Genomic DNA, 26,487 nt, shown 5'->3' on the forward strand with positions numbered 1-26,487 from the left:
TTTGCCATGGCAATCGCTGCTGGTTTGTCTTCTTCGACCACTAAAGAGGATCCTCTCTAAGAGGAATCAAAGGCTCACACGTCAGCACCCGATGTGACTGGCTGGCTCTGTATTGGTACGGTACAAATCGTCCCAGCCGCTCAAGTTTCCTCAACAGTTTAGTTTAGAGCGAACTGTCGGGCCGTGTTCCTCCTCATATAAACACCTTCACGCAATCAACGGCCGCGTGACGTCGACCAGCGTAGCGCAAGCCTTGGGTTCGGTTCGGTGAAAAAAAAAACTAAGGTTTGGCCGAAACCGAACCCCGTCAAAAAGCCCAGTATTCGGCCGAATCCGAATCCGAATCCTGGATTCGGTGCATCCCTACAAATTAGAATACTTCACAAGATCAATAAAAAACAAACAAACATTTTTAGTGAATTGTTGGCCTTCTGGAAAGTATGTTAATTTACTCTAAATGTACTCAATACTTGGTAGGGGCTCCTTTTGCTTTAATTACTTCCTCAATTCGACGTGGCATGGAGGTGATAAGTTTGTGGCACTGCTGAGGTGGTATGGATGCCCAGGTTCTTTGACAGTGGCATTCAGCTCATCTGCATTTTTTGGTCTCTTGTTTCTCATTTTCCTCTTGACAATACCCCATAGATTCTCTATGGGGTTCAGGTCAGGTGAGTTTGCTGGCCAGTTATGGTAATTTAATCAAACTTTTTGATTTTGGAAGTATGGGCAGGTGCCAAATCCTGCTGGAAAATGAAACCAGCATCTTCAAAAAGCTGGTCAGCAGAAGGAAGCATGAAGTGCTCCAAAATTTCTAGGTAAACGAGTGCAGTGACTTTGGTTTTCAAAAATCACAATGGATCAATACCAGCAGATGACATTGCACCCCAAATCATCACAGACTGGAAACTTAACACTGGATTTCAAGCAACTTCTTGACCTTCTTGTTCTTCCTCCAGACTCTAGGACCTTGGTTTCCAAATGAAAAACAAAACTTGCTCTCATGTGAAAAGAAGACATTGGACCACTGGGCAACAGTCCAGTTCTTCTTCTCCTTAGCTTCTCTCTTGCCTCTGACATTGTTTGTGGTTCAGGAGTGGCTTAACAAGAGGAATACAACAACTGTAGCCAAATTCCTTGATCTGTTTGCCTTGACCCCAGCCTCAGTTTATTCCTTGTGAAATTCACTCAAATTCTTGAATCGATTTTGCTTGACAATCCTTATGGTTGTGCATCTTTTTCTTCCACACTTTTTCCCTACCATTAACTTTCTGTTAACATGCTTGGATACAGCACTCTGTGAACAGCAAGCGTCTTTGGCAATGAATGTTTGTGCCTTACCCTCCTTGTGAAGGGTGTCAATGATTGTCTTGTGGACAACTGTTAGATCATCAGTCTTCCCCATGATTGTGTAGTCTAGTGAACCAAACTTAGAGACTATTTTGAAGGCTCAGGAAACCTTTGCAGGTGTTTTGAGTTGATTAGCTGATTGGCAAGTTGTTGAGATGTCGTTAAATATGAGCCAAAATCATCACAATTAAAAGAACCAAAGACTTAAATTACTTCAGTCTGTATGCATTGAATTTATTTAATGCACGAGATTCACAATTTGAGTTGAATTACTGAAATAAATGAACTTTTCCATGACATTCTAATTTATTGAGATGCACCTGTATTACACAAAAAAAAATTAATGCCAAAGACCCCCAAATATGAAGTCAAATGAACATCAAATGCTTTAAAATTCTGATATTTTCTAAAATAAAGAATATATTTTCAGTGTTATTTTAGTTTCACTGACATGGTATTTTAGTTTTGAATAATATTTTGAATCAGTTATTTTATATTTTCAGTTTTCATTGGAAGGTTTTAGTAATTGTTTGCAGTTTATGTCTATAGTTTTTAATCCTTTTTATTTTAGTTTTAGTTTGTAGTTAGTTTTATTTATTTTAATTATTTTAAATTAAATAAAACAAGGAAAGTTTCCTTGCTTTAAATAATGTTTATATATATATATATATATATATTTTTTTTCCTTTATGTCAATTAACATATTTTATTTTAAGTAATGAAAATGACTATTTTATTGTTTTTTATTAACTATAATAACCCTGTTTTAGGTTCATTTATGCAAAATGTATAGCTCTTTATGAATTAATACACACACAATTATATAACATAATAATACGTATTATTAATAATAACAAATAATAATGATTAATAACTAATAAATTAATATAGACAATAAAAATTATAAAATATAACAATCAATTTAATTCCTTAACAGAATATGAAACTATATGTTTTCATGTTTTTTGTAGCAACTGAGAAAATTATTTGTTTTGCAGTGCTAATCTATCTTCCCCATTTGTATGTATAGCTATACATATGACGACCAAATTTGGAAAATGTTATTTTAAACATAGTAAAACGTTCAAAAGTGAATTGTCAGAACATTTAAAGCAGCTCTCACCATCTGAAAGGCTCATAAATATCTATGTGTGCCCAAATGTGTACAACATAAAGACTGTACAAATGATCTCCTGCTAAAAATGCAAATGACTGTCAGCTTTACTAAACATCTCACACACTTCTTCCGTGGCAGGTCCCTCATTGTTAGCTCGTGTTTTGCACACCTAATAAATAGCACAGCCCACAATCAGCTTTAACCTGTCGCTACTTCACGGCACAGCTGTTTTAAGTGATGAGAAAAATACTGTTTCAAGGAGAGAGGCCTCACAGGTAAGTTATGACTCTTTCCAGCAAGCTGTAAATTGTCTTTTTTGTTGTTTCTATCTTTTCTCTGTCACTAAGGGAAAATAATCTGCAGGGCTGTGGAGTAATTCTACATGGATGGGTTTCTTATTACCGCGACTGGAGCGGCTGGGCCTTGGAGATGACAGCCCAGCGAGGCAGCAGGCGAGCGGAGAGAAACAGTGAAAGCGATGAGGCATCAGTCAGCAGCTTTACTGCTCGCTCTGAGATAAACACCCAACAAATAAATAAATTAATGCAAGAGAGGCCTGTAAATATGCAGCAAATAGCAGATGGGTGCATGACAGAGCAATACAGGGGTGAAACACTCACATGTGTGCACACACTCACCCACACACACACACACACACACACACACACGCTCATAGTACAGTTCAACCAACCCTTTTCCGATCACTAGAGGGCACTTAAGCTACACACATCTCGGGTTTGCACAAAGACACCTTTTTAGCCATGGAATTCACTCCTTTATATAAGAGTAGCTTTCAACCTCAGATTCAGATATGAAAATAAATAAAAACAAAAACAAAATAATTAAATATCCACAGTTGCCCAAAATTTATCTGGTCCTGTATCGATTGAGAAAGTATTATCGAACAAAAAGGTGTTGGTTTATGGTCTTTCATATCAGCCCCGTCTAAAAAACTGTGATTAACGTAACCACAAATTCTTCGGTAATCATTGAATGTACTTTATAATTAAACAGTATTCATCCTTCTAGTCAGTGCTGAAACAGGTCAGATCTGACATGTTTGAAATATTAGATATTTTAAGTCAGCTGAGCATGATTCAAACTACTACCCTCTTCCAATTAAAAGAATAATTACTCCCCAAATGAGTCCATGTGGGACTAAAATCCTAGAATTGTCCCTAATCTTCCTAATGGATTGGACACCTGTTGTTGTTGGCACAGAAGTGGATACACTGCATCCACATCGACACAACAACGCACTTCTGTTGGCTGGCCGATGTCTCTCGTGTGTCGAACAGCCAACCGGGTCAACAAAACCTCGTTCTCTGATAATGATTCCTACAATAATTAAGAGATCAATGAGTGAGCATTGCTCGCGGTAAATAAGGGGATGGAGTTGTATGACCAGCATGCAACTTAAACGCAGGGAAGAGAGCCGAGCTTCAATAGAGTGACATTATCACCCCAGCCTTTATTATTGAACCATGACACCACCCCAGTATGTCGCTCGGTGCACCTACATTGGAGAGATCATTTCAGAAAGTGAGACAGCAGCACAAGTCATTGGCTTTTATCTACTGAGCTGCAGCATTGATTCAAGAAAATCGGGTTTTTACACCAGCTATATGTTCCTCATGAGGGGGGAAATTCAATGAGAGTGGAGTTCTCGATCGTTCTAGGTGGAGCACGAGCCTTCAGGGAAGATGCATAGTGACTAGGCTGTTTGTTCGTCACTGAACAAACCAACTCACAAACAATCTATAACCAACATGAACCAGCTCCACTTCAAAGCTTCTCTGTCAATAAAACAACCGGTGGTTCCTGTATCTAAACACCCAGAACTTATTCAGTACAGTATGAGACATCAGAACAAATTTGTAGAGGCGAAACAAAATGAGAAGTTCGTCCTTCATCTGATCATTTTATCTTCCCTTCCTCCTTCAGACAGCAGGAGGCTTCAGGGTCAGAGATACTCCAGGAGGAACAGAGAGAAACAGAAGTGTACAAGGCGGTCTATAAAACTGAAGAGTGCTATATGTTAGCATTACCATTAAACCCAAATCCTCCACTATAGCAACTATTTTGAAACGTGACGTGAAAGGCGGCAGACATGGCAATACAATATATAAACAGATATATGTATACCTTTCAAAGGTTTGAGGTTGGCAAGATATTATGTTTTTGAAAGAACATTTTAATGCATTTATTTCATCACAAACAGTAATACTGAAAATAGTTTTACAAACGGAAATACCTGCTTTCTATTCTAATATATTTTAAAATTGTAAACATGTCATCAGTCATTACTCCAGTTTTTAGTGTCACATAATTCTTCACAAATCATTCTATTATGCAAATAAGCATACATTTTTTAATATGCTGCTTAATATTTTTGTGGAAATCACTATATATATATATATATATATATATATATATATATATATATATATATATATATGTGTGTGTGTGTGTGTGTGTGTGTGTGTGTGTGTGTGTATTATACTGCACATTTAATATTTAATATTATACATAACATTTAAAATATCAACAAAAATCTTACTAAACTCAAACTATTGAACGGTACACTGAAAAAAAACCCCCCCCAAAAAAAGCGGTTTACTTTCAAGCAGTTTTCACTCCAAAAAAAAACTGTAAATTTCACAAATATTATAAAGAAACAGTAAGTAACAGTATGAATTAAGCATTGTGTTTTGAAGTTAAAGAAAGTATTTTCTTGTGAAACATACTCCAATAACATCTGATTTACTTTGAACTTCAAGTTCCAAACATATATTTTAGAGAGTAGTGTTATTATCCAGTGAAGGAGGAATAAAAGGATACAGCCATCCTCCGTGTATGGCACAGGTGAGGTGCTTCCTGCTGTCAGGTAGCTGTAGAAGGAGACCTCCAGCGTGTAGCAGTATGATGTGTCATCCAGCAGACCACCCAGGAACCGTCGGCCGGTACCAGCCTTGACCACATCACGGTTAAACGATGTACTGGACTGGAGAGGACACACAAAGTCATAACACAACAGAATGATTAATGGCAGTAAAACACAGAGAACAGAAACAAACAAAGAGACATTCTTGGAAGCAGGGATGTTGTTTATTGTGTTGGTTGCTTTGAGTAAGGAAACCACAGAAAACATTGCTGTGATTGGCTGATAACCTATTCAGTGCCCACCTATTTGCTCGAATGGGTAAAACTAGTGAAAATGGATGTTAACAGTTCACCTACTCAGAAATCACCACAATGGTTTGCCTGAATATAAATTAACCTGAAATTGCTTAGGAGGGACAACATCTGAGAATGAGTGTTTTTTTTTTTTTTTTTTGTGAGCACGCAGCTCGGTTAAATTAAAAGGGCATCTCTTCCATACCAGCAATGATTATGACACCTGCAGTGTTTACTGAGGATTTGTTGACTAATGGTCTGAAAATACGGTGACTATAATAGATGAACAACAGTCAGTATTAACAAATAAAAGCACAAAATATGCTTGTTACTATTTTTGTATATAGGCTTTATTTTTTAAGCAATGTAAATAGTGTTATTTAATGTTATTTCAGAAGGGAAGCACACAGGGAAATAAACCATGAATCAATAAAAAAACTAAAATGTGACACACACACACACGTTTGTTTTTGTGAAAAGTGGGGACATCCCATAAGCGTAATGGTTCTTATACTGTACAAACTGTATATTCTATTGCCCCTTCACCAACCCTACACCTAACCCTCACAGGAAACTTTGTGCATTTTTACTTTCTCAAAAAAACTCATTCTGTATGGTTTATAAGCGTTTAGAAAAATGGGGACATGGGTTATGTCATCATAAGTCACCCTCTCCTTGTAATACCTGTGTCATACCCATGTCATTATACAAGGTTGTGTCCTGATATGTCACAAAAACATGCACGCGTGCGCACATACACACACACACATATATATATATATATATATATATGACCCTGGACCACAAAAAGTAGCACATGTATATTTGTAGCAATAGCCAACAATATATTACATGTATCAAAATGATAGATGTTTCTTTTATGTCAAAAATCATTAGGATATTAAGTAAAGATCATACTCTGTTAAGATATTTTGTAAATTTTCCTGCCATAAATATTTTAAAACTTATACAAGTTAAGAACTTCATTTGGACAACTTTAAAGGCGATTGTCAGTATTTAGATTTTTTGCATTCTCAGATTCAAGATTTTTGAATAGTTGCATCTCAGAGTGAGAGAGAGAGAGAGAGAGAGAGAGAGAGAGAGAGAAATTAAAATAAAGTAAAATAAAACAATAGTGTTGATAGTCCCAGTTGTGTCAGAAGGGACTTCCTTTTTTCCTCATTTCATAAAGCAACCACAAACATCTCAAAAAACATCAGCAGCTTTTAGTGAGTGACAATAAAAATAACAAAATAGCACAATTACCAGCCTTAAAAGGATTTCCCAACAAACCCTTTTTATCATACACTAGGCACAGAGTTGTCACGAGAAAGAAGCTATTGATTGGATTTAGGAAACTATTCATGCATCGCATTGGATTGGCCTAATAATTTATGCCACTTTGTCCATTACAGAAGTACTTAAGTATGCTGGCAACTTTTCTCTGCTCTCCACTTTTCCTGCAGTTGTGTGCTTGCTTACACTGCACTCTCCGTGCCTTTCCATGGCTCAGCTATAACGTTTGGTAAATGTTTGCTTTTGCCCAAGAAAGGTGACTGATCTAGTGTCAGTGTGATGTGTAGCTGGTGGCTAAGCACAGTTGAGACATGACTCCCTCCAGAGGCAGCTCTCCCTCAATATGCTGGATGAACTTTAGGATGGTTGTGTGCTGAATAGGCAGAGAGAGGGGGCAACATGCCAGCTGGAGACATGCCCTCCGTGCCCTCCTGTCACCACACACACACACAAACAAACGCACAGCAATGCTTCAGAGAGCTTAGCTTCAAAACACACACAATGCATTAGTTCCACAAATACAGAGCTTACCCTTAAATTGTGCACACACGCACACATACAAAACACAAACAGCATTTACAGAGGATCATAAATAATGTGTTGACATTTTTTCAGCGAAGCAGAGAATAGTCATAGGCTGTGAAAAGCGGCTCTTTGTATAAGAATGAGAGAAGTCTGTGAGTTCTAGAGGGGTGACTGGGCAGTAAAGGTTAGTCCTCTGCCTGTTTTCTGCTGGCTGAGCTACTGAAATGTCACACTTCCTGCATGCTGAAGGTCACTGTTGCAGGCTGGAGGAACTGCATGCTGACAAAGAGAGCGACACATTGCATTTAGGAGCCGCAGGGAGGGGAGAGGGGGACCTCCACAATGGGACCATCACTGGAGTAAAACTGTAGGCAAGCAGAATACAGTGCACACACACACACACACACCCCTCTGCCCTCCAGGAATGGAATTAATCCATCCATTTACTTGTCCCCCTATTAATCAATTTAGCAATTTTCCATCTATCCATCTATCTATCTATCTATCTATCTATCTATCTATCTATCTATCTATCTATCTATCTATCTATCTATCTATCTATCTATCTATCTATCCATCCATCCATCCATCCATCCATCCATCCCACATTCCTATTCATCCCATCTTCTTATCTACCATCTATCTACCCATATTTCCATCCATCCTCTTACCTGTCGATCTGCCTATCTATGTATACCCATCTGTCCGTCCATCCATCCATCCATCCATCCATCCATCCATCCATCCATCATGTCTACCTATACATGTTATCACTTTATCCATTTTCTGTATATCCATTTATCTACCAATCCAATCAAACACATAACATTTATACATTTATCAAATTTATTTGTATCTGTTCATGCTTCTATCTATTATCTGTCCATCCATATTAATTTATACATTTTGTATCCATCCATTCATCCATTATTTTTTTTATTTATAATTTGTTTTGATATATCATCCAGAAGTTCGTCTATTAATCTGCCATCAATCTTTGCTTTTTCCATCCATCTATTTGCTTTTAATCACAACACCATGATCACAATGATGAGACCAGAGACAGAAACATCCTCTGCAAATTATAAAGGAGCCCAGATGAATAGAACGAGAAAGAAGAATGTTGAAAGAGTGGAAGGGGTGCAATGAGCTGGAAGACACATCCATCCAAACAATCCTTCTGAATACAGACGACAAATAAACCAGAAGTAAATTTGTAAACAAACAAAGCAAATAAAGACCAACCAATCTTTTTGATTCATGGTATTCCATTTTGACACTGAAAACCATGTGGAAATTACCAATTAATATAGCTGTCAAGTTAAAAAATGAGAAGGGGGTTGAGATATAGAGGGCTTGGTCTGTGCCGATGAGCAGACGCAATAATGTCTCTTCAGCTCTGTGTTATGAAGGCACTGGGTGCACGGATGCTTCATGTATCTTCCCAGATGTATATAAGCGTGTCCTCATCAGCATGCGGTTCCCGACTCATCCAAAAGAGCTTCACCGTGGCAAATGGTTAAAGTGTCTCTGCTCCCCTCATATAGACACCTCATCAGCAATATTGAGTGTGGTTATTGTCTTGCTCTGCAGAATTGAAAAGGTTACTTGCCGTCCCCTGGAAAAATAGCTTGTGTTGATGCGCTTCATCTTGGAAACAAAAAATTTGCTAATTTATGGGGCGTATTGAATTTTTGGAGAAAATACCAATAACGCTTTTCCATGCGCCGTTTGCTAATGAGTATAGAGCTGAGAGGGAAAAGGCTGACGGAGATGAAATTCAGCCAATGATTTCCATTTGCTGAAGAAAAGAAGAAACCTATCAGTGCCACTAACGAGTGGAACTTCAATGATATCTGGTAACATCATGCGCTACTTTTTTCCATTCTTCATTTTCGTTTACATGCAGTCACAAATAATGCAATAGTAACATATTAATAGTTTATAGGATATTACGCACTGTATTGTATAGTCTAGTAGTCAGTGAATATGCTCCAACACAATAAAGAGAAAAAAATTAAGTGTCATCACAAAATATTTTTGAATGTTGTGGTACAAAGCAAAATCACATGAGAAACAGAGTAAATGTGAATTAATTATGACAGAATGTTAATGCATAGAACACTAAAAGTAAACTAAATTAGACTTACAAGAGAGAAGTCAGGCGCATTTTGGCACAGGAGTCGAGGAAAGACGGCCTGTCTCTGCCCTATCTCCTCTTCCTCAAAGACATTACCATACATGAAGCCATTCATCATGGTGGAGTGGGCGTGCACGTCGATGTAGAACTCCAAACTCACCTTCTGTAAATCATGGAGAGAGACACAATGATTGAGAGAGATCAGCCAGACAAGTGGAAAGACGAACAGGCAGAATGCATCATGTCAACAGTATTTCAAATAACTCACCATTATCAACAATGCAACAATGCAAAAAAAAAGTTTTTTTAACACATCAATACATCAAAGAATCTTTAAAAATGTCTCAAAAAAGAGTAATGATGGTATTTAAAAAAATATTACATTAAGAAAATGTTATAAAAAAAAAAAAAAAAAAAAACTACTGTATTTTTGACCAAATAAATGCGGCTGGTTCCATACAAGATTGGAATGACATGAGGTTGAGTAGTTGCTGACAAAATGTTCATTTATTCCAGCTAACACAGACAGCAAGTGACTGACTGTCCACAGAAAAACAGAGCAAGCAAACATCTTAAACATTAAACTATCAAACTATGCTGTGGTTTCACATCACCGATGCTCCGAGTGCAAAAATAAGCACAGCATTATTCATCGCGGCCCTGTGAAAGAGCAACAACACTCCTGGGTGTTTTATAGAACAGCTGTCACAACTGCCATAGTTTAGAGGGATTAATTCATGTTCCTGAGTCAGCAAGAGAAGCAGGCACGCCTCACTACCTCAACCGCGGACGGATTTCAGCCGTTTAATGCTGAATAAATGATTAATACGGACCGGGAAGCACATACAATAATATTTGTCAGCAAAAAAACTCACAGAGCAGAAATTCAATCCAGAAACAAATGGCAAAGTGTCACCGGAAAGAAACATCTCAACAAAGAAGACCGAAAACATGTATATATTTCTGCGAAAGCAGTAGAAAAGAACGTGAAAAGTGTTTACATCCTCAAAAAAGCTTTTAAAGTGTTCAAACAGTGGACCATCCTTCAGATACGCCCCCTCTCAAGCCTCCCACACACCATTTTGGCTCTGTGTTGTCTCAGTTACAGTCTAACAGCACTGCAGTGCAGGAAACTGCCGCTCCATCATGGCTGCCACATCATTAAGCTCGCGCTTGGCAAGATGATGAGAGAGACACTTGTGTGTGGTTTTGTGTGGAGAGAGGATCACGCTGTCGAGCAGAACGAGGTGTCGCCACACGAACGGCTGCCGTTTGATGTGCCTCGTCTGCGTGTGTGTGTGTTATTGTGTGTGGGTGAGAGCGAAAGAGTGAGTCACGGCGCTTCGGTGACAAGGCATCAAAAGGAGCATCCTGCTCCACGTATCTATACGGCGACAAAGTAATGGCCATTTTGTTCGAGGCTGCCTATCTCTCTCCATCCGTTGTGTACATTGTAAGCATCTGATGCAGGCATAATAGGGCCCACTCCTCTACCCTTTGACCCCCTCCCGCGCTCTCTCCGTCTACGCCGAGGCATTTCTTTCTTCATTACGCATTCCAAAGCGCACCTCGAATCCCGCGGGTCGTCGGGAGAGGGAGGTAAAGCAGAAGTAAGGAAGAGAGGGCGAGAGAGAAAGAGAAACATCAGGAGTCAAAGACCTAGAGAGAGAGAAAGAGAGAAAGAGAGAGATGCGAGTGGGGGGAGAGATCGGGTAGCACCCGGTGCTTGAAATTCTGCTCACAGCCAAAGCAATTTCCTAGTGAGCGCAGGGCTGTCAGGCCTCTGATGGCAGGCGGTGAAATATGGTGGCTGAGAGCGGGGCGGCTGCACGCATGCCAGTCTGATAGATGGAGCCCGCAAGGAAGAGGGAGAACAACACACAGACGAAAAAAAGAGGAGGAGGAGGGAAACCGAGAGAGAGAGAGGCACTGGTCACTGTTAAGGTAGCTCCATCAGCTCCTTCAAGGGGTTCCCAGTGTGGAGTAGAGGTGGGTAACTGTCCAATCGTCCACATACTCACCGTGCATTACAAAGTTGGGGTGGGGCTGCTGACTTTGCTCACATGTATACACATTCACACACACACACACACACACACATTCATGACCTTTTCTCTTGCTCAAAGAGATGCTTAAGATCACACACTGTGTAATGGCAATGTATGCGTGAAGTGCTGTGTTCCTTCAGCAAGGACCGTTGGCTCATTTTGCACCGTTAACAACATAATTAAGAGTGGAAATGAAATGGCCGCTGCTTCGCTCTGCAAGAGCTGTTCTCTACCTCCGGGTTAGAAGTAACCTTTCAACACTGATCTGGGACCAGACGCCTCCTGTCATGGTGCTAAGCTCTTGGAAGACAAAGAAAAGAAAAGTGAAATGCAAAAAAGGAAGACTTTCACACCTGGGTCATTCCTTTTATATAGTACCTTAAAAAGAAACGAAGAAAGCTGTTTGTTAAATAGATTTGATAAAAGACTAGGATGAAAATGAATTTGAGGACATGGAAAAATATACAAATACAAATAAATGGATTTTTTTTATTAAATAATATTAGAACTTTGTACAGAATCAAAATATGAAGTGCATAGAAATTTTTGCTGATAAGTCTTGTTATTAAAATAGTTAAATAACATTAAAATTAAACTAGTTTAAAACTTAAATAAAATATACATAGCTATATAGAAATACATAAACATAAAAAACTAAAACGTAAACTTAGATTTTAAACATACGCTAAAAGGGAAAGTTCTTTAAGGTGAATAAACAGGAGAATTTTAATTTTTTTGGGTGAATCATCTTTTAAATATTTTTAAAATGTAAAAATAAAAGCTCAAAAGTTCAAAATATGAATTACTGCTATAATGGTATAAATAATAGTGAAAGTGTATAGAAATTGGCGATATGACAAAGTAGCAGCTACTATTTAAATGAAATAATATTTAAATATTATTCTAAAATATTATACACTAAATAAATAAATAGCCTAAATATAATCATTGTATAATTTACCTCAATAATTGTGTAATTCTAATACTGTTAGCAAAATAAAATAAATATGTGGAAACTGTGAAGTGAATATTATCCCTATTATTATACTATAAAACTCATTTAAAGAAAATTATAAAAGATATTATAATAAAATAGATTTAATTTCCATTTATCATATTAAGAATGACATATCTGTTCCTTTGGTATAAAAATATCCTTTTCAAGGTGAAAATGACATCAGTCTCGAAATTATTACTTGATTTTCCTTATGCAATATCAAGGACGTCCATGACAGAAAAGTACAGTCACCATCTACAGCCCTCAATGTCAACAAACAGACAGCCAATCACACACTCTTAATGTGCTGTCAATCAAAGGTGGACGATACTCCGCTAGTTTAACGCTGATTGATTGTTCAATTAGCATGCGTCTCTGACCTCCAGATTTGTTCATTTGAATTTGTAATTAAGCAATTAAGGGCAATTAAGAAATTAGGAATATGAAAATAGAGCATAATTTGAGTGTTGACGTGTTGAATATTCAAATACATATAAAAAAAAAAAAAGGAAGTTAATGCCCATCACACTTTTTGCATGTGAGGATAGCACGCAAACGCAAATCTGTTCCTTTGAGTAGAAATGGAAGGTCAAAAGAATTTAGTCGGACGAGCACTTATCTAAGGAATTGTAATTAGTCTGGGCTGTTAAGGCCCATAAATGCTCTGCTTATCTGTATGAATTAAGAAATGGTGCTGATTTAAGCAGGATTAGAAGCTGATGCATTTAACCACAAAGCACTTGGCATCAGCAATACCTATAAAGAAAAAAGGACGTAACAGATTCTGCTCGCTCAGAAGTTTGTCCATCCTCCAAAGACGAGGGGAAAAGAAAGAGATTTTGATAATGCAGGACTTGAAATACAGTTGTGATGTGGAAACCATTCTGATTGAGGTCAAAACACATAATTACATGCAAAGCGAAAGCAGAGAAGGAAAGATGGAAGGCGTCTGTGTGCGTGATCTTTGAAAAGACAGCTCATCAGACAGAGTTCAGATTATTTCTTGCTTTTAAGATGTGTGCCAGGGTGGAAAATGGCAGCGCTCCATAGTGCAACAGTTTCTGTCCTCCTTCCTTCATTACAGACGGTATACACAGCATCTCCAACACAGATGTGGCTTAAAATGCGAGCTGAGTAAAATAGCCAAAATAATAAATATTTCCGAATGTTCTGTTGACATTCATATGTGTCAAACAGTCAAATAAAAAACTTAAGATTAAATCCCAAAGTCCATACTATTTCTAACCAAACATCAGAAGCTCATCTGTGCTTCTGACTTCTACTATAAACAGTACGCTTAAAAACATGAGAGGAACAGAGAAAGAAAGAGAGAAAAAGAGAATAAGTCCAGTTATTTTAGAGATTCACTGAATGTGAGATGATGGAAGGACGGAGGACAGGAAGTGATGATGGACGTAAATTGCCCGTAAATCTCGGTGATCGCTTAGAAAGGTGCACCTGACACCAGAGGACGTCTCAACTCTCTCTTTCATTCTCTCTCAAGACGGCTTTCTGCCACTTTCAGAAACACACACAACAGCTCATAGACACACACACAAAAGAGCAGCAACCACACAGTAGGTGTGTGTGTGTGTGGGGGGGGGGGGGTTTCAAGGTGCAATATTCATCTGGCCAGTCTGACAGGATCTAATACATTTGTTTCAGACGGAAAATTAATTTTCTAATATTAAAAAGGTCAGAAATGAACCATGGCAATACCGGCCCTTTTGTCATCTTTAACAAATTATCCAAAATGCTGTTGTCAGATTGGTGGGGATATCTGGGCCATGATGAATGATCGAGGTAATCAGCCAATCAAAAAGAATCCCTCTCTCTCCATGATAAATGGTCTGGAAAAGCAGCGTTTTATACGCGGGAGATAGGTCCATTTGTTTTCTTATTCTTTCCCTCTCTCTGTCTTTCTTTCTTTCTCTCTCTTGCTCTCTTTCATTTTTTTCCTAAACAAATACTTGGTGCTCATGGACAGATTATATACACCTGCATCACTAACTTTGAGTCATTTTCTCACCTGCTCACTCGAGAGTGTAATATGGCGAATTGTTTCGGTTTAAAAACCACTCAGGTGACTTTAGTGCTCAAAGAGATGGATTGAACACAGAATCACATCAATGATGTCTTCAAAATGTACCTAAATATGGGCTTGTTTCTGGCACAAACAAAAACAACTTCAATGACACCACTGAAAAAAAGGCAATGAAAACACTTGGCATTAATAAACTGAATAATTAGTACCAAAATAGCTGTATGCTCAAAGCAAATACAAAGTCATTGCCAATATCAGTTGTAGAAATGCAATAAACTTTATATTAGTAACTGGTATAATTTGAGCAGTGCTGTGTAATTGGTGTAAAGTGCTCTTTCTGCTAGCACAGGTTTAAACATATTTGGCTCAGAAAGGTATGTAAGCTAGCATGTTAACCAAGAAAGGTTTGTGCAATTTAAAAGGTGAGTGTTGTAAATTAGCATGTGTTAGCCTAGCATGGTTTTTGTTAGCATACTGGGAACGGAGACCTGGTGTGTTGAGTTGGCACTGAACTCTGCCTGCTGTTGAACCAGTGGCAGCCTTGCACACTAATTAATATCCATGCTACAGTTTGTGTGCAGTTGAATACGAGAGCGTGTCTGTGTGGAAACATGCATTTTTCTAAATAAATAAATAAATAAGGTGGTGTTTAACCTTCAGAATATTATTTTTCAACCCTGCTAGCCATATGTAAATACAGGTATCCTAATTTGTGCGTTTTTGCAATTGCAATAAAAAAATTAATTGACCCCCCCCCCAAAAAAAACTAAAAATAAATAAACCTAAATTTTAAAATTACATTAATGAATATGAATTTGTATGTGTTTGTATGTCTACATAACATATATACAGTACATGCTAACATATGCTATATTCGTATACAAATTAATATTTAACAAATTAAGTAATTCATACAGTTATACAATGCATTATGTTCACAAGTAAAGATTGGTAAAAATCTCTATTTTACATTTTTCTATTAATCTATTTATGATGGGGTTTTTTTTTATGTTCAGTCAAAGAATCCTGAAAATTGTAGTTTTCACAAAAAAATTAGGCAGCACTACTATTTGCAACACTTCTAATTAGAAATTTTTCTTGAACACCATATCAGCGTATTAGAAAGATTTCTGAAGGATCAGGTGATCCTGAAGACTGTAAACTTAAAATACAGCTTTGCCATCACAGGATATCTGACAGATACAGATATCTGACAAACAAACAAAAGTGTGCCATCTTGGTGGAATGTGCAAGTGGGCAGTGGGGGCACTACCCCGTCAGTGGGCTGGCACAGAGATTGGCATCCAATAGCTTTGATCTGCGCTGTCTCTAATGTGATAAACCATAGAGAACACAGCCAATGCCAGTCTGGCTTGAGATCTCGCATGGCACGCGCATTTGTATGTCTCTGTGCTTGCATTTGTGTATGTAGGAGTGCACTTGTTTGCATTTGTATGTATTTGTCAGTATAGCTGTGAGATGCTCAGTTTGATGTTGGGGAGGGAAGTGTATCCCCATCCTGATCTCTCCTCCTCTGTTGTGCATACTGAGATGTATTTATCAGTCAAAACCCCTCCATGCCATATTGTGATCAACAACAACAACAAATGCACAAGTAATCCAAAACTCCATCCAAATCGAAACGGCTTCACAGACATTAGCAGCTCATACATGCTCAACTCACAATAGCATACTTCTCCTTCAGCAAGTTGGGGATTTCTCTTGATTTCCCAAGATTATAACTTAGCGGGATGAATCATACCAGCATACCAGACATCAGAATGAATACAAAAGCCATATGAACCAATAAAATTGATGCCCCATGACAAATTTAATATTTTACTTGAGTTGTAGTCCAAATATGTGATAAGATAACGAGAGTTATGACGAGAGTTATCCTCAAAGAACATTTCCATAAAAAATACAACATTCTCATTCTGCATTAACTCTTTGGTTCAACATTTAAATCTACACTCCTACGCAGCAAGCCAAAAGCATTATTGTAGCCCAAAATATCGACATTGTGTTGATTTCAATGCTCGTGTGACACCCCTACTTGAGGTTCGCACAGGGCTGTCAGGATTTGTGGTACACTGCCTTGAGCAACTAAACTCCAGGTGGATTGTTTCTGTAATAAGTGTACTGCAAGTCGCTTTGGATAAAAGCATTAGCTTAATGACTAATTACATACAAGGGAAATGTCATTTTCCTGGTTATGTTCCCTTGGTGACCCCTCTAAGTGATAGGTGAACTTCTGACTTCATGTGCTTAAACTGGCAACTACTCAAATGTATTGTGAGCTTGTCATTAGCAAAAAAGAGAAGGGGCACTATTATTTCCCAAAAACCCCACTAAATCTCTTTAAAAGGACAGAAGGGAATGAAACAAGGACACAAAGTGAGGGATCCAGAAAGAGCTAAGAAATGTTTACCTCTCCCCTGAGTCCATCTCTCCTGCTTACATACACTCTTTCCTCATAAAACCAGCGGCTTACCCATCTGTCTAAACTAGCTGCCTCTGTCTTTTCTTTCTAAAATAAAATATTCTACTCAACAAAAGGGCATTAAAGGGTTAGTTCTCCCAAAAATAGAAATTCTGCCATTAATTACTCACCCTCTTGTTGCTCCAAACCTGTAAGACCTTTGTTCATCTTCGGGACACAAATGTAGATATTTTTGATGAAATCTCTCTGACCCTCCATAGAAACCAAGGATTTTATCAAGATCAATGCACAGAAACGTACTGTAGCAAGGACATCGGTAAAATAGTCCTTTGTGCTTCATAAAATTACAGTTAAACCTCTGATGTCACATGGACTATTTTGTCGATGTCCTTGCTATGTTTGTGCGTTGATCTTGGTAATATCCTTGCTGTCTATGGAGGGTCAGAGAGCTCTCAGATTTCATAAAAATATCTACATTTGTGTCCCGAAGGTGAACGAAGGTCTTACGGGTTTGGAATGACATAACATTCCTATTCATAAAACATGACATCCTATCTATTTATAAAATAAATTTAGCATTGGTGAGCATAATTGCAGTTTTTTATGCAATGACAGACTTTATCCTGTTAAACCATTTTCAGACAGATTTTCCGAACACACTTTATGTCTACTATTGGTCGATTAAACCAATGGTTTTGTGATAAGGTGACTCAGGTGCTCAATCAAATGAAGCAATCAACTAAAAGCTGTAAAGCTGCTTGTTTGGATCCATTTAAGACTCATGGAAAGTGCGCGACTGCGTCACTATGGAACGTTCCTCACAACTAATCTCATGATGCAATGAAGCATACGTGTGTGTGTTTGTTAGGATGTGAGGGGACATGAGCAGATCACTCTGCCGTGAAGCAACACATTGATCAGTGTGTCAGGCCTGGGGGAAAGGTTAAGCCGCGTGGCACTGCCCTCCTCTCCTGAGTGTGCCTGCCGCTCTTATCAGGATGTGAAAGAGCAGGAAAGGGCAGACGATTCCCAGGACAGCATCTGACCTTCACTAATCAAACCACCTCACTCTTCTGCTAGAATTAACATAAAGGAAGTTGAGGCGGCGCTTTCTCAAACAAAAGACAAGACAAGCGAGAGTGTGTATAGGTGACTCACCTGAGCAGAGGAAGTGCAAACACTCACACAGATACACTCATTGAGAAAAATGCTGAGTTGAAGCTGCTTTGAATAGTACATTGGTTCCTATATGCTGAGCCAGGTTGTAATACATACTGTACACAACCTTGTGTTTCAAAGACAGTGTGTAAGTGTTTTTATTAAATCTCAGTGAAAAAATACTTTCTCCTAATCCAGTTTAATGTACTGTATAGAGACAATTAAAAGTGCACCAAGGCTGTTTTTTCCCCAAAATAGAATACACCATTTCATTGTTGAATTAAAACACTGATTTGTTTATTTAAGCATACAGCCCACCACTGACTCAAAGCCATGGTTTTGGGGGAGGACAGTATGTTAGAAGAGCCAAATGAAATTTCGGTAACACTTTAGAATAAGGTTCCATTAGTTAATGTTAGTTAATGTATTAATTAACATGAACAAACAATGAATAATACATTTATTACTGTATTTATTCATCTTCGTTAATGTTAGTTAATGAAAATACAGTTATTCATTGTTAGTTCATGGTAATTCACAGTGCATTAACTAATGTTAACAAGCACAACTTTTGATTTAAATAATGCATTAGTAAATGTTGAAATTAACATGAACTAAGACTTATAAATGCTGTAGAAGGATTGTTCTTGCTTAGTTCATGTTAACGAAAGTAGTTAACTAACATTAACTAATGGAACCTTATTCTAAAGTGTTACCAAAGTTTCAATGGAATATATATATATATATATATATATATATATATATATATATATGTATGTATGTATATATATAAAATTTTCACCAATAAGTTGCTGCTTTACTATGTGGATACTCACTGGGTCTTGGTTCATTTGGACAATGAGTTGTTTGACAGCATGTAGAGTGGGATGGGCCCAAGGGGAAGGGTCCTGCCAATGACGGTTCAGATCAAAGCCCATTAGAGAACACCTAAAATAAATGCAAACAAATCAACCGTTCAACTCAGTAAAACAATGACAAAACCAATAACTTCAGCTTTTTTTTGAAAGTGTAGAAAGTGAAGTGACATACAGCCAAGTATCGTGACCCATACTCAGAATTCGTGCTCTGAATTTATGCTGCTCTGCATTTAACCCATCCAAAGTGCACACACACAGCAGTGAACACACACAAACTGTGAACACACACTCGGAGCAGTGGGCAGCCATTTATGCTGCGGCGCCCGGTGAGCAGTTGGGGGTTCGGGTTCAAACATTTACATTTGCAGCCCAAGACTCAAACCCACAACCTTAGGGTTAGGAGTCATGCTCTGTAACCACTAGGCCATGACTCCTACAACTTGACAAAAAGCAAAATACTGTGCAAAATGATAATATCACAGTGAATATGTAACTATGAGAAAACTTTGGAACAGTGAGATTCTATGTGGGCAGGGCTGTGAGAACACAGTCTTTCATGTCATTTACCATTGGGTTTGAACATCACAGATGAGCTCAAAGGGAAATCCACACACATTCTGTGGTCAGAACTGCAGAAAAATCACACACAGTACATATTGTGTGGAGTGTGCAAGAGAGATGAACAATGCAGGGCATTGTGGGATTGACAGCGGAGAGGTGTACGCATCGTAAAGTTGTGCCACACTCAACATTATGCCAATAAGAGATGAAAAACATCAAATCGCTGTGAGGATGAACGATGTGGAATCTGTCATAAACATCAAAACATTCAAACATTTACATTCATTAGAGTTTCTGGTGGGCTCACATACTTAAATTACATATTACTCAATTTAATTCAGATTTAAACGTTTAAAGAGTTTAATTGTGGCTATACTATAATAATGTATATGTGATACTTCAATGAACATAATTTAAAGGAAGATCTTGTTTGTGCAATTGGAACAGATTTGGAAAAATTAAGTAATTTTCTTACCAAGAGGATCATCTACAGTGAATGGGTACCATCAGAATGAGAGTTCAAACAGCTGATTAAAGCATCACAGTGATCCACACAAGTACAGATAAACAGTTAATGTCTTATGAAATAAAAAGCTACTGTACGTGTTTGTAAGAAAAAAAAATACATCAGGAATTTTAACCTTAAACTACTACTTCTGGACAAAATGCAAATCCACAATCCATTATTGTGATGTTTTTATCGGCTGTTTGAACTCTAATTCTGACAGCACCCATTCACTGCAGAGGATCCAATGGGGAGCAAGTGATGCAATACTAAATTTCTCCAAATCTGATGAACAAACTAACTCATCCACATCGTTGATGGCCTAAGGATGAGTACAGTTTCAGCAGATTTTCATTTTTGGGTGAACAACTCCTTTAAAAGCAATTGTGACACACTAAAGACAACCACACAGCTCTACATTTACAGACAGAAAGTGGTGCCTGGTGTTTTGAGCAATATTAAGAATTTTCTTCTTCCACACCATTGGACATGTACAGGTCTCTGTTTGTTATTTTCCTTTCCCTGAGGCAGTGGACTGATGTGGGCAATGGACAGATGCCTAAGTCCCTGCTGCCGTCCAGCTGAGACTCTGTGACTGTGACTTTGAGCTGAACCTGTAGTCAATGCTGCAGCTCTCAGAACAACACTAATCCCCAGTCAGCAAGGATTGATCCCATGTCCCCTCCTGCATCTGCTTTCTCTCTCTCGACCAAAAAACTACTGATTCAGCACAGAGGGAGAGAGAGAGATGGATCTGATCTCTAATTATGGACCTCAATGGCTCTCGTTGAGGCAGCCTCAGTTAAAGTTGCTGTCGAGGGCACCTTTAAGGGTCAGTGGTGGCGTATGTGGTATGTCAGCTCTGTCACCACCATTGAACCATTGATCCGCCTCTGCAGCTCTGCAGTTCATGAGAGCTGTCACAAGGTGGCAGCCACTGACGCAGTTTCTGCGGGCCTATGGGAAAACACAGCGCGCCTCTGATGTATTCAGAATGATCACCACCATTATATAAAAGCCAATAGCAGGATTAGGAGAGAAGATAACACCTGCCATGCATGACCAACTGCAGCCCTAGTGTAGAGAGGCCACTGCGCACACACACACACACACACACACACACACACACACACACACACACACACACACACACACACACACACACACACACAGTTGTATTACAATTCACTTTGTAGACTTTCACTTCACTTGTGTAAAATGTGTCATAAAATACTGACAGATAAGGGGCTTTGAGTATGATGACATAATAATAATAATAATTAACATTAACATAGAAAATTATTATATATTATTCTAAAGTTTATATTCTGTAAGATGTTTTGGAAATAAATTTCTTATACTCACCAAGGCTTCAATTATTTGACAACAACTTCAGTAGGAACAAGAATATTGTGAAATATTATTATAAATTTAAATAAATGCTTTCTTTTTAAATATTTTTAACATGTAACCAGCATGTCAATGTCAGCATGTTATTACTTCAGCATTACAATCCTTCTAATATGCTGATCTGATGATAAGGAGACATTATTATTATAATTATTATTGTTAAAAACAGCTGTGCTGCTTTATATTTTCTTTGATAAATATAAAGTTTAAAAAGAACAGCATTTATTTAAAGGTTTTTTTGTAAGTTTTTTTTGTAACAAGGTTTTTACTGACACCTTTGAATTGCATCCTTGCTGAATAAAAAAAAAAAAATAGATGAAATCTTACTGACTCATATAATCCCCATAATGACATTAAATAAAATGCAATAAATAAATAAATAACATTTATATATCTAATAATATACATAAAATTATATTCAAATTAGTATGTGAAACTGGAAACTAATATATGCCTGTTGCAATAAAAAAACTATGCAAATATAATACAGTTTAAAATGTAATATTATGTGCATGATTGTTAATTTCAGCTGACCTGTAGTTTCCCAGGTAAACGCCGTCAGGGTTGAGCATGGGAACGATCTTAAAGGTCACATGATCACGCAGGACCTGAGCGATGGGATGCTGGCTGACCAGAAAGTCGATGACACCTGCAGGAAAGACGAATACACGCAATAAAGTATAATGCACGACACGCAAAAGACGTTCATCATATCAAATTGAGTATAAAAAGACACAACTTTAATTGGACAGCAAATGGCATTAAAACATCAGCGAAGGATATCAGAGTCACACATCTCCAGTCAATACGAATGAAATAGACCAGACAACAAGATGAAAGAGAGAGATTTGAGAAACAAAGATCATACTCATTACAGCAACAAAATGAGAAAGAGACACAGACAGAGGCCAGACGGAGAGAATGGAAGGGAGTGAGGCATGTCGATAGTGGCGGTCACCAGTTGTCCTTCCATTTGCCCTGTACTGAGAGCGAATAATTGACAGGTAAACAAGAAGCATAGAAAGAGAGAGCAGAAGTGTGTGTGTGAGAGAGGGCAGACCCCATCTCATTCCCCCATCTTCCTCAACCTCTCACCCACTCTGTCCTGCTCATTAGTGCTAATGGAGGCATAACAAGCTCTCTAATTGAGTCAATGTGGCACAGAGGCAGGCCACACTGCTATGCTACCTAATTGCTTGAAGTTCCTATATTTATTCATGCATATCTGCATGTGTGTGTGTTATTTAGGTGGCAGGGCAGGTGACTTTGAAGCTTCGTACTGACCGAACATCAGTTAATTGTAAAAGCCCTTTTTCAGTATTACAACAAGGCCGAACTCAATAATTAGCTGCATGAAGATTTGGGCTGAGATGATCCACGGTCATAAATTATATGGATGCACACAGAAGGTATAGACTAACTGTTTTGTTTTCAGATGCAAATTATAATGCAGGATGACAGAAGGTAGAAGTCATGGAGATATATACACAATTATTTAATATACATCTAAAAACAATAGAATAAAATATTGGTAAATGAAAAAACAATTAATTTTCATTTTAACATTTTAGAAAATGTGAGTGATCCTCAGTGTCACCATGGTTGCCAAGGGCCCACATCTAATGCGAACCCACAGCACTTCCCCTAAATATTTTACGATAGGGGTCTTAAAAACTTTTTCAGCTCAAGGGCCCTAAAATAACCTGTGCATGGCACATTGTAAATATATTTTTCATTTTAGACATTACTATTATATACACAGGGGGAAAAAATTTATGTGCACTACTGCTGAAAGGTTTTGAGCCAGTAATTTTTATATTTATTTATTTATTAATTATTTAGCATGGATGGATTAAAGGAGTAACAGTAACAACATTTATAATATTACAAAAGATGTCTATTTTAAATAATTTATGTTTTTCTATTCATTAAAGAATCCTGAAAAATATATATATAATTGTTTTGGGGGGAAAATATTAAGCAGTTCAAAAGTGAATAATAATAAATGTTTAAACACCAAATTAGAATATCAGAATGATTTCAGGAGGATCATGTAACATGAAAACTGGATTAATGTCTACTGAAATCTCAGCTGGAGAATTATAGGAATAATAATTGCATAATAAATAAAAATTTAATTAAATGGAAATAAAAAATAAAAAAAATATAATAATAAAAAAACAATAATAAAATAAATAAATTATGAGTGGTTATGAGGAAAACTCCTTACCATGTGGTTTCCAGAGTGTTGCTTAAGCTTTGATGATATTTAATTGCTATTGTATTTTTACATTTCAGTTTGAGATTCAATTACAACTGAAACAAAAACTAGCAGATCCCTTCAATACCGCATCATACTCCCTGTAGATTGAAGACCCACATTTTAGGAGAACAAAGATAGCAATTAATGATTTTACATTAAGCTTTGGAAACCTCTAACATAATCCACCTGTGAAGAGACTGCATTGTATCATTATTTGTCAAGGACACTTTCAGGAAAGCTATGTCTCTGTATTGTAAGGCAGAGTGAAAGCAGACTTTTTCTATAGAATTGATGTTATTGATGGTATTGCCTTTGAAATCTGGGCACTTTGTCAGACTGTTGTGTCAGCAAGTGTTGTGCTCCGTGACAGGTAAGGTCTTTGCATCGCCGGCTTTAAACAGATTTAGGAGTGATGCAGAGAAGATGAGCTGACACTTCCTGTAATCTTCCATACACTCCCTGACCTCCTGTTTTTCTGTTCATCCGTTGACCTTCGCTCACAGCGGAGCCATGCACCCAACTTAAAGTACAAAAAGAAAAACGTTCTGATGTACTGTAAAGGCCCACCGAGGCCATCGTTGGTCAGTGTTTTGTATTTCAGCCGATTACAGAATCTCAGAACATCATCGTGCTGTGTATGTTTGTGTGTTGAGACGAGGCAAGGTCTTACCGTGACAGATGAAGGAAGCAGGTGATTCTCCAGGGTGAACCCGGGCTGTGAGAAACACCACCCTCTTTTCTCGCTCTGGGTTCAGACAGGCTGAAACACACACACACACACAAACGCAGAAAGGTTAGTCTCAGCAGGTAGGGGTCTCGGCAGGACAGTGTATGTGTGGTCAGGAGCCATATGTCTGGACCCTGGAGTTTCAGACCTCAGACATGCGGCAGGAAACCTAGTATGACAGGACAGGAGTGATAGGAAATGTCAGAGCTAATGAAGACTCCACAGGAGGACAAAACACAATGAGCTACTGATCGCAAGGAGCAGGAGAAAAACATCTTGTAGCTGGTTAATGTATATGGATCCTCAAGTGCCTACATCTTTTCAATTAAGGCTTTAACTACACAAGTTTAATATTAAGTAATAAAAGCGCCCACCCTAAAGTCTCTATGATGAGGTCTAATGTTCTAGACCTCTTTCAATGTACGTTTATTTGATTATATTTATATATAAATATATCTTTTCAATAAGCGTCTTCATTTGAAGCACATAAAAACACTGCGGGATGAATTACAGTACTAAAGATGCTTTCCTTAGCATGTACCACTAATTCACAATTATTTAAGACAATATGTACTCAGTATTTACTAAAAGCTGGAGTTTATTATCCAGCCCCATCCACTCAGACCATTTATGCAAATTAAGCAGCAAAAATGGGTCATTCAGAAACAGCCATTAAAAGTTATTAAAGACAGTAAGAAATCTACCAGTTTGTAGCTGGCCAATCATAATAGAGGTCATTTATATATAGAAAGTTATAGCAAATAGCCCGTTTAATTCAAAGGGTCAGAGATAAAACCATCATGCAAAACTAAACTGTTTTGGTTTACAAAAACCTGAAAACCCTTTAGGGAATATATACTTTTTTGCCCCTTTTCAATTTGAACTGAAACATTCATTTCAATGAACCTTATAAAGGTTATAGCCCTTTCTTAGTCTTTGGTAGATAGGATTTTAAGGTTACTGTGTTTTTAAATGAATTCTATGTTAGGCACTTCATCATGGGTGCAATAATAACTCCTAGATCTGTTTCCAGATATTACGTCCTCTTCTCCTCTTTTACAATCTCCAAATGATACAGGGAGGAATTTAATGCTGCGTAAATCAGATCAGTCCCTCTCTGTGAGCGATGCCAGTTGGGAATGGAATGGGAATACCATTCAAGTTAATGAAAAGAAAGGCTGGACGAATGCGAAAGGACTGCCAACAAAAGCTTCTCTTTAAGTCTGATGCTCTTCAAGGCAGAGAAGCGAGCACATTTTAGTCTCAGAGCGTTCCTTAAAGCTGGATGCTACAGGAATGTGCACGATGGGGAATTGGTTCGGCCTTCACTGTTTCCTCTTATCGGTTTGTGCCGTGGGTTGTCCAAACAGGTTAGCCAGAAAGAACTTTTTCTAGCAAGAAAATCACATAATGACCAAGAATTTACACCTGTAGGGAGATAGAAGCACACACACACACACACACACACACACACATACACACACTTGCAGTATATAAGGCCACTGTTATCACTTTCTATTAGCAGGCACATAGATAAAATACATAGAGGTTTTAAAGGACAGACACTGATGACAAAAATGCTAAATTGGTCTTTGAACTAATATGGTTGATTATATTCAATGCAGAAGTAATGCATCAAGAGGAAAAATGAACATGCACTGTCTTCCGTGTGTGTTTAAGTCAGAGGAATATCCAAATTAATAAGGCACAAGCGCACATGTGTGCTGATGCCTTAGCAGTCTGAGGAATAGCAGAACACAGGTCAATCCTCAAAGATATCCTCCTCATTTCCAGACTTGACCACGAATGAAACATTAAAATATCCAAATGCATTATTCAGCAGGCTCCTTG

General features: G+C 37.8%; 1 protein-coding gene across 1 annotated transcript; it reads right to left on the minus strand.

The window, feature by feature from the left end:
- Nucleotides 1–5,153: 5,153 nt before the first annotated feature.
- Nucleotides 5,154–24,884, minus strand: LOC113076330 (cytosolic carboxypeptidase 6-like; the record flags this gene model as incomplete). Its single annotated transcript, XM_026248962.1, has 5 exons — nucleotides 24,580–24,884; nucleotides 22,181–22,295; nucleotides 19,129–19,240; nucleotides 9,613–9,765; nucleotides 5,154–5,468 (listed from the first exon to the last, which is right to left on the minus strand). Coding segments are annotated over exons 2-5 (618 nt in total), but the record flags the coding sequence as incomplete, so codon positions are not given.
- Nucleotides 24,885–26,487: the final 1,603 nt, after the last annotated feature.

This window comes from Carassius auratus, unplaced genomic scaffold, assembly GCF_003368295.1.
Source record: "Carassius auratus strain Wakin unplaced genomic scaffold, ASM336829v1 scaf_tig00019893, whole genome shotgun sequence".
NCBI classification, from domain to species: Eukaryota; Metazoa; Chordata; class Actinopteri; order Cypriniformes; family Cyprinidae; genus Carassius; species Carassius auratus.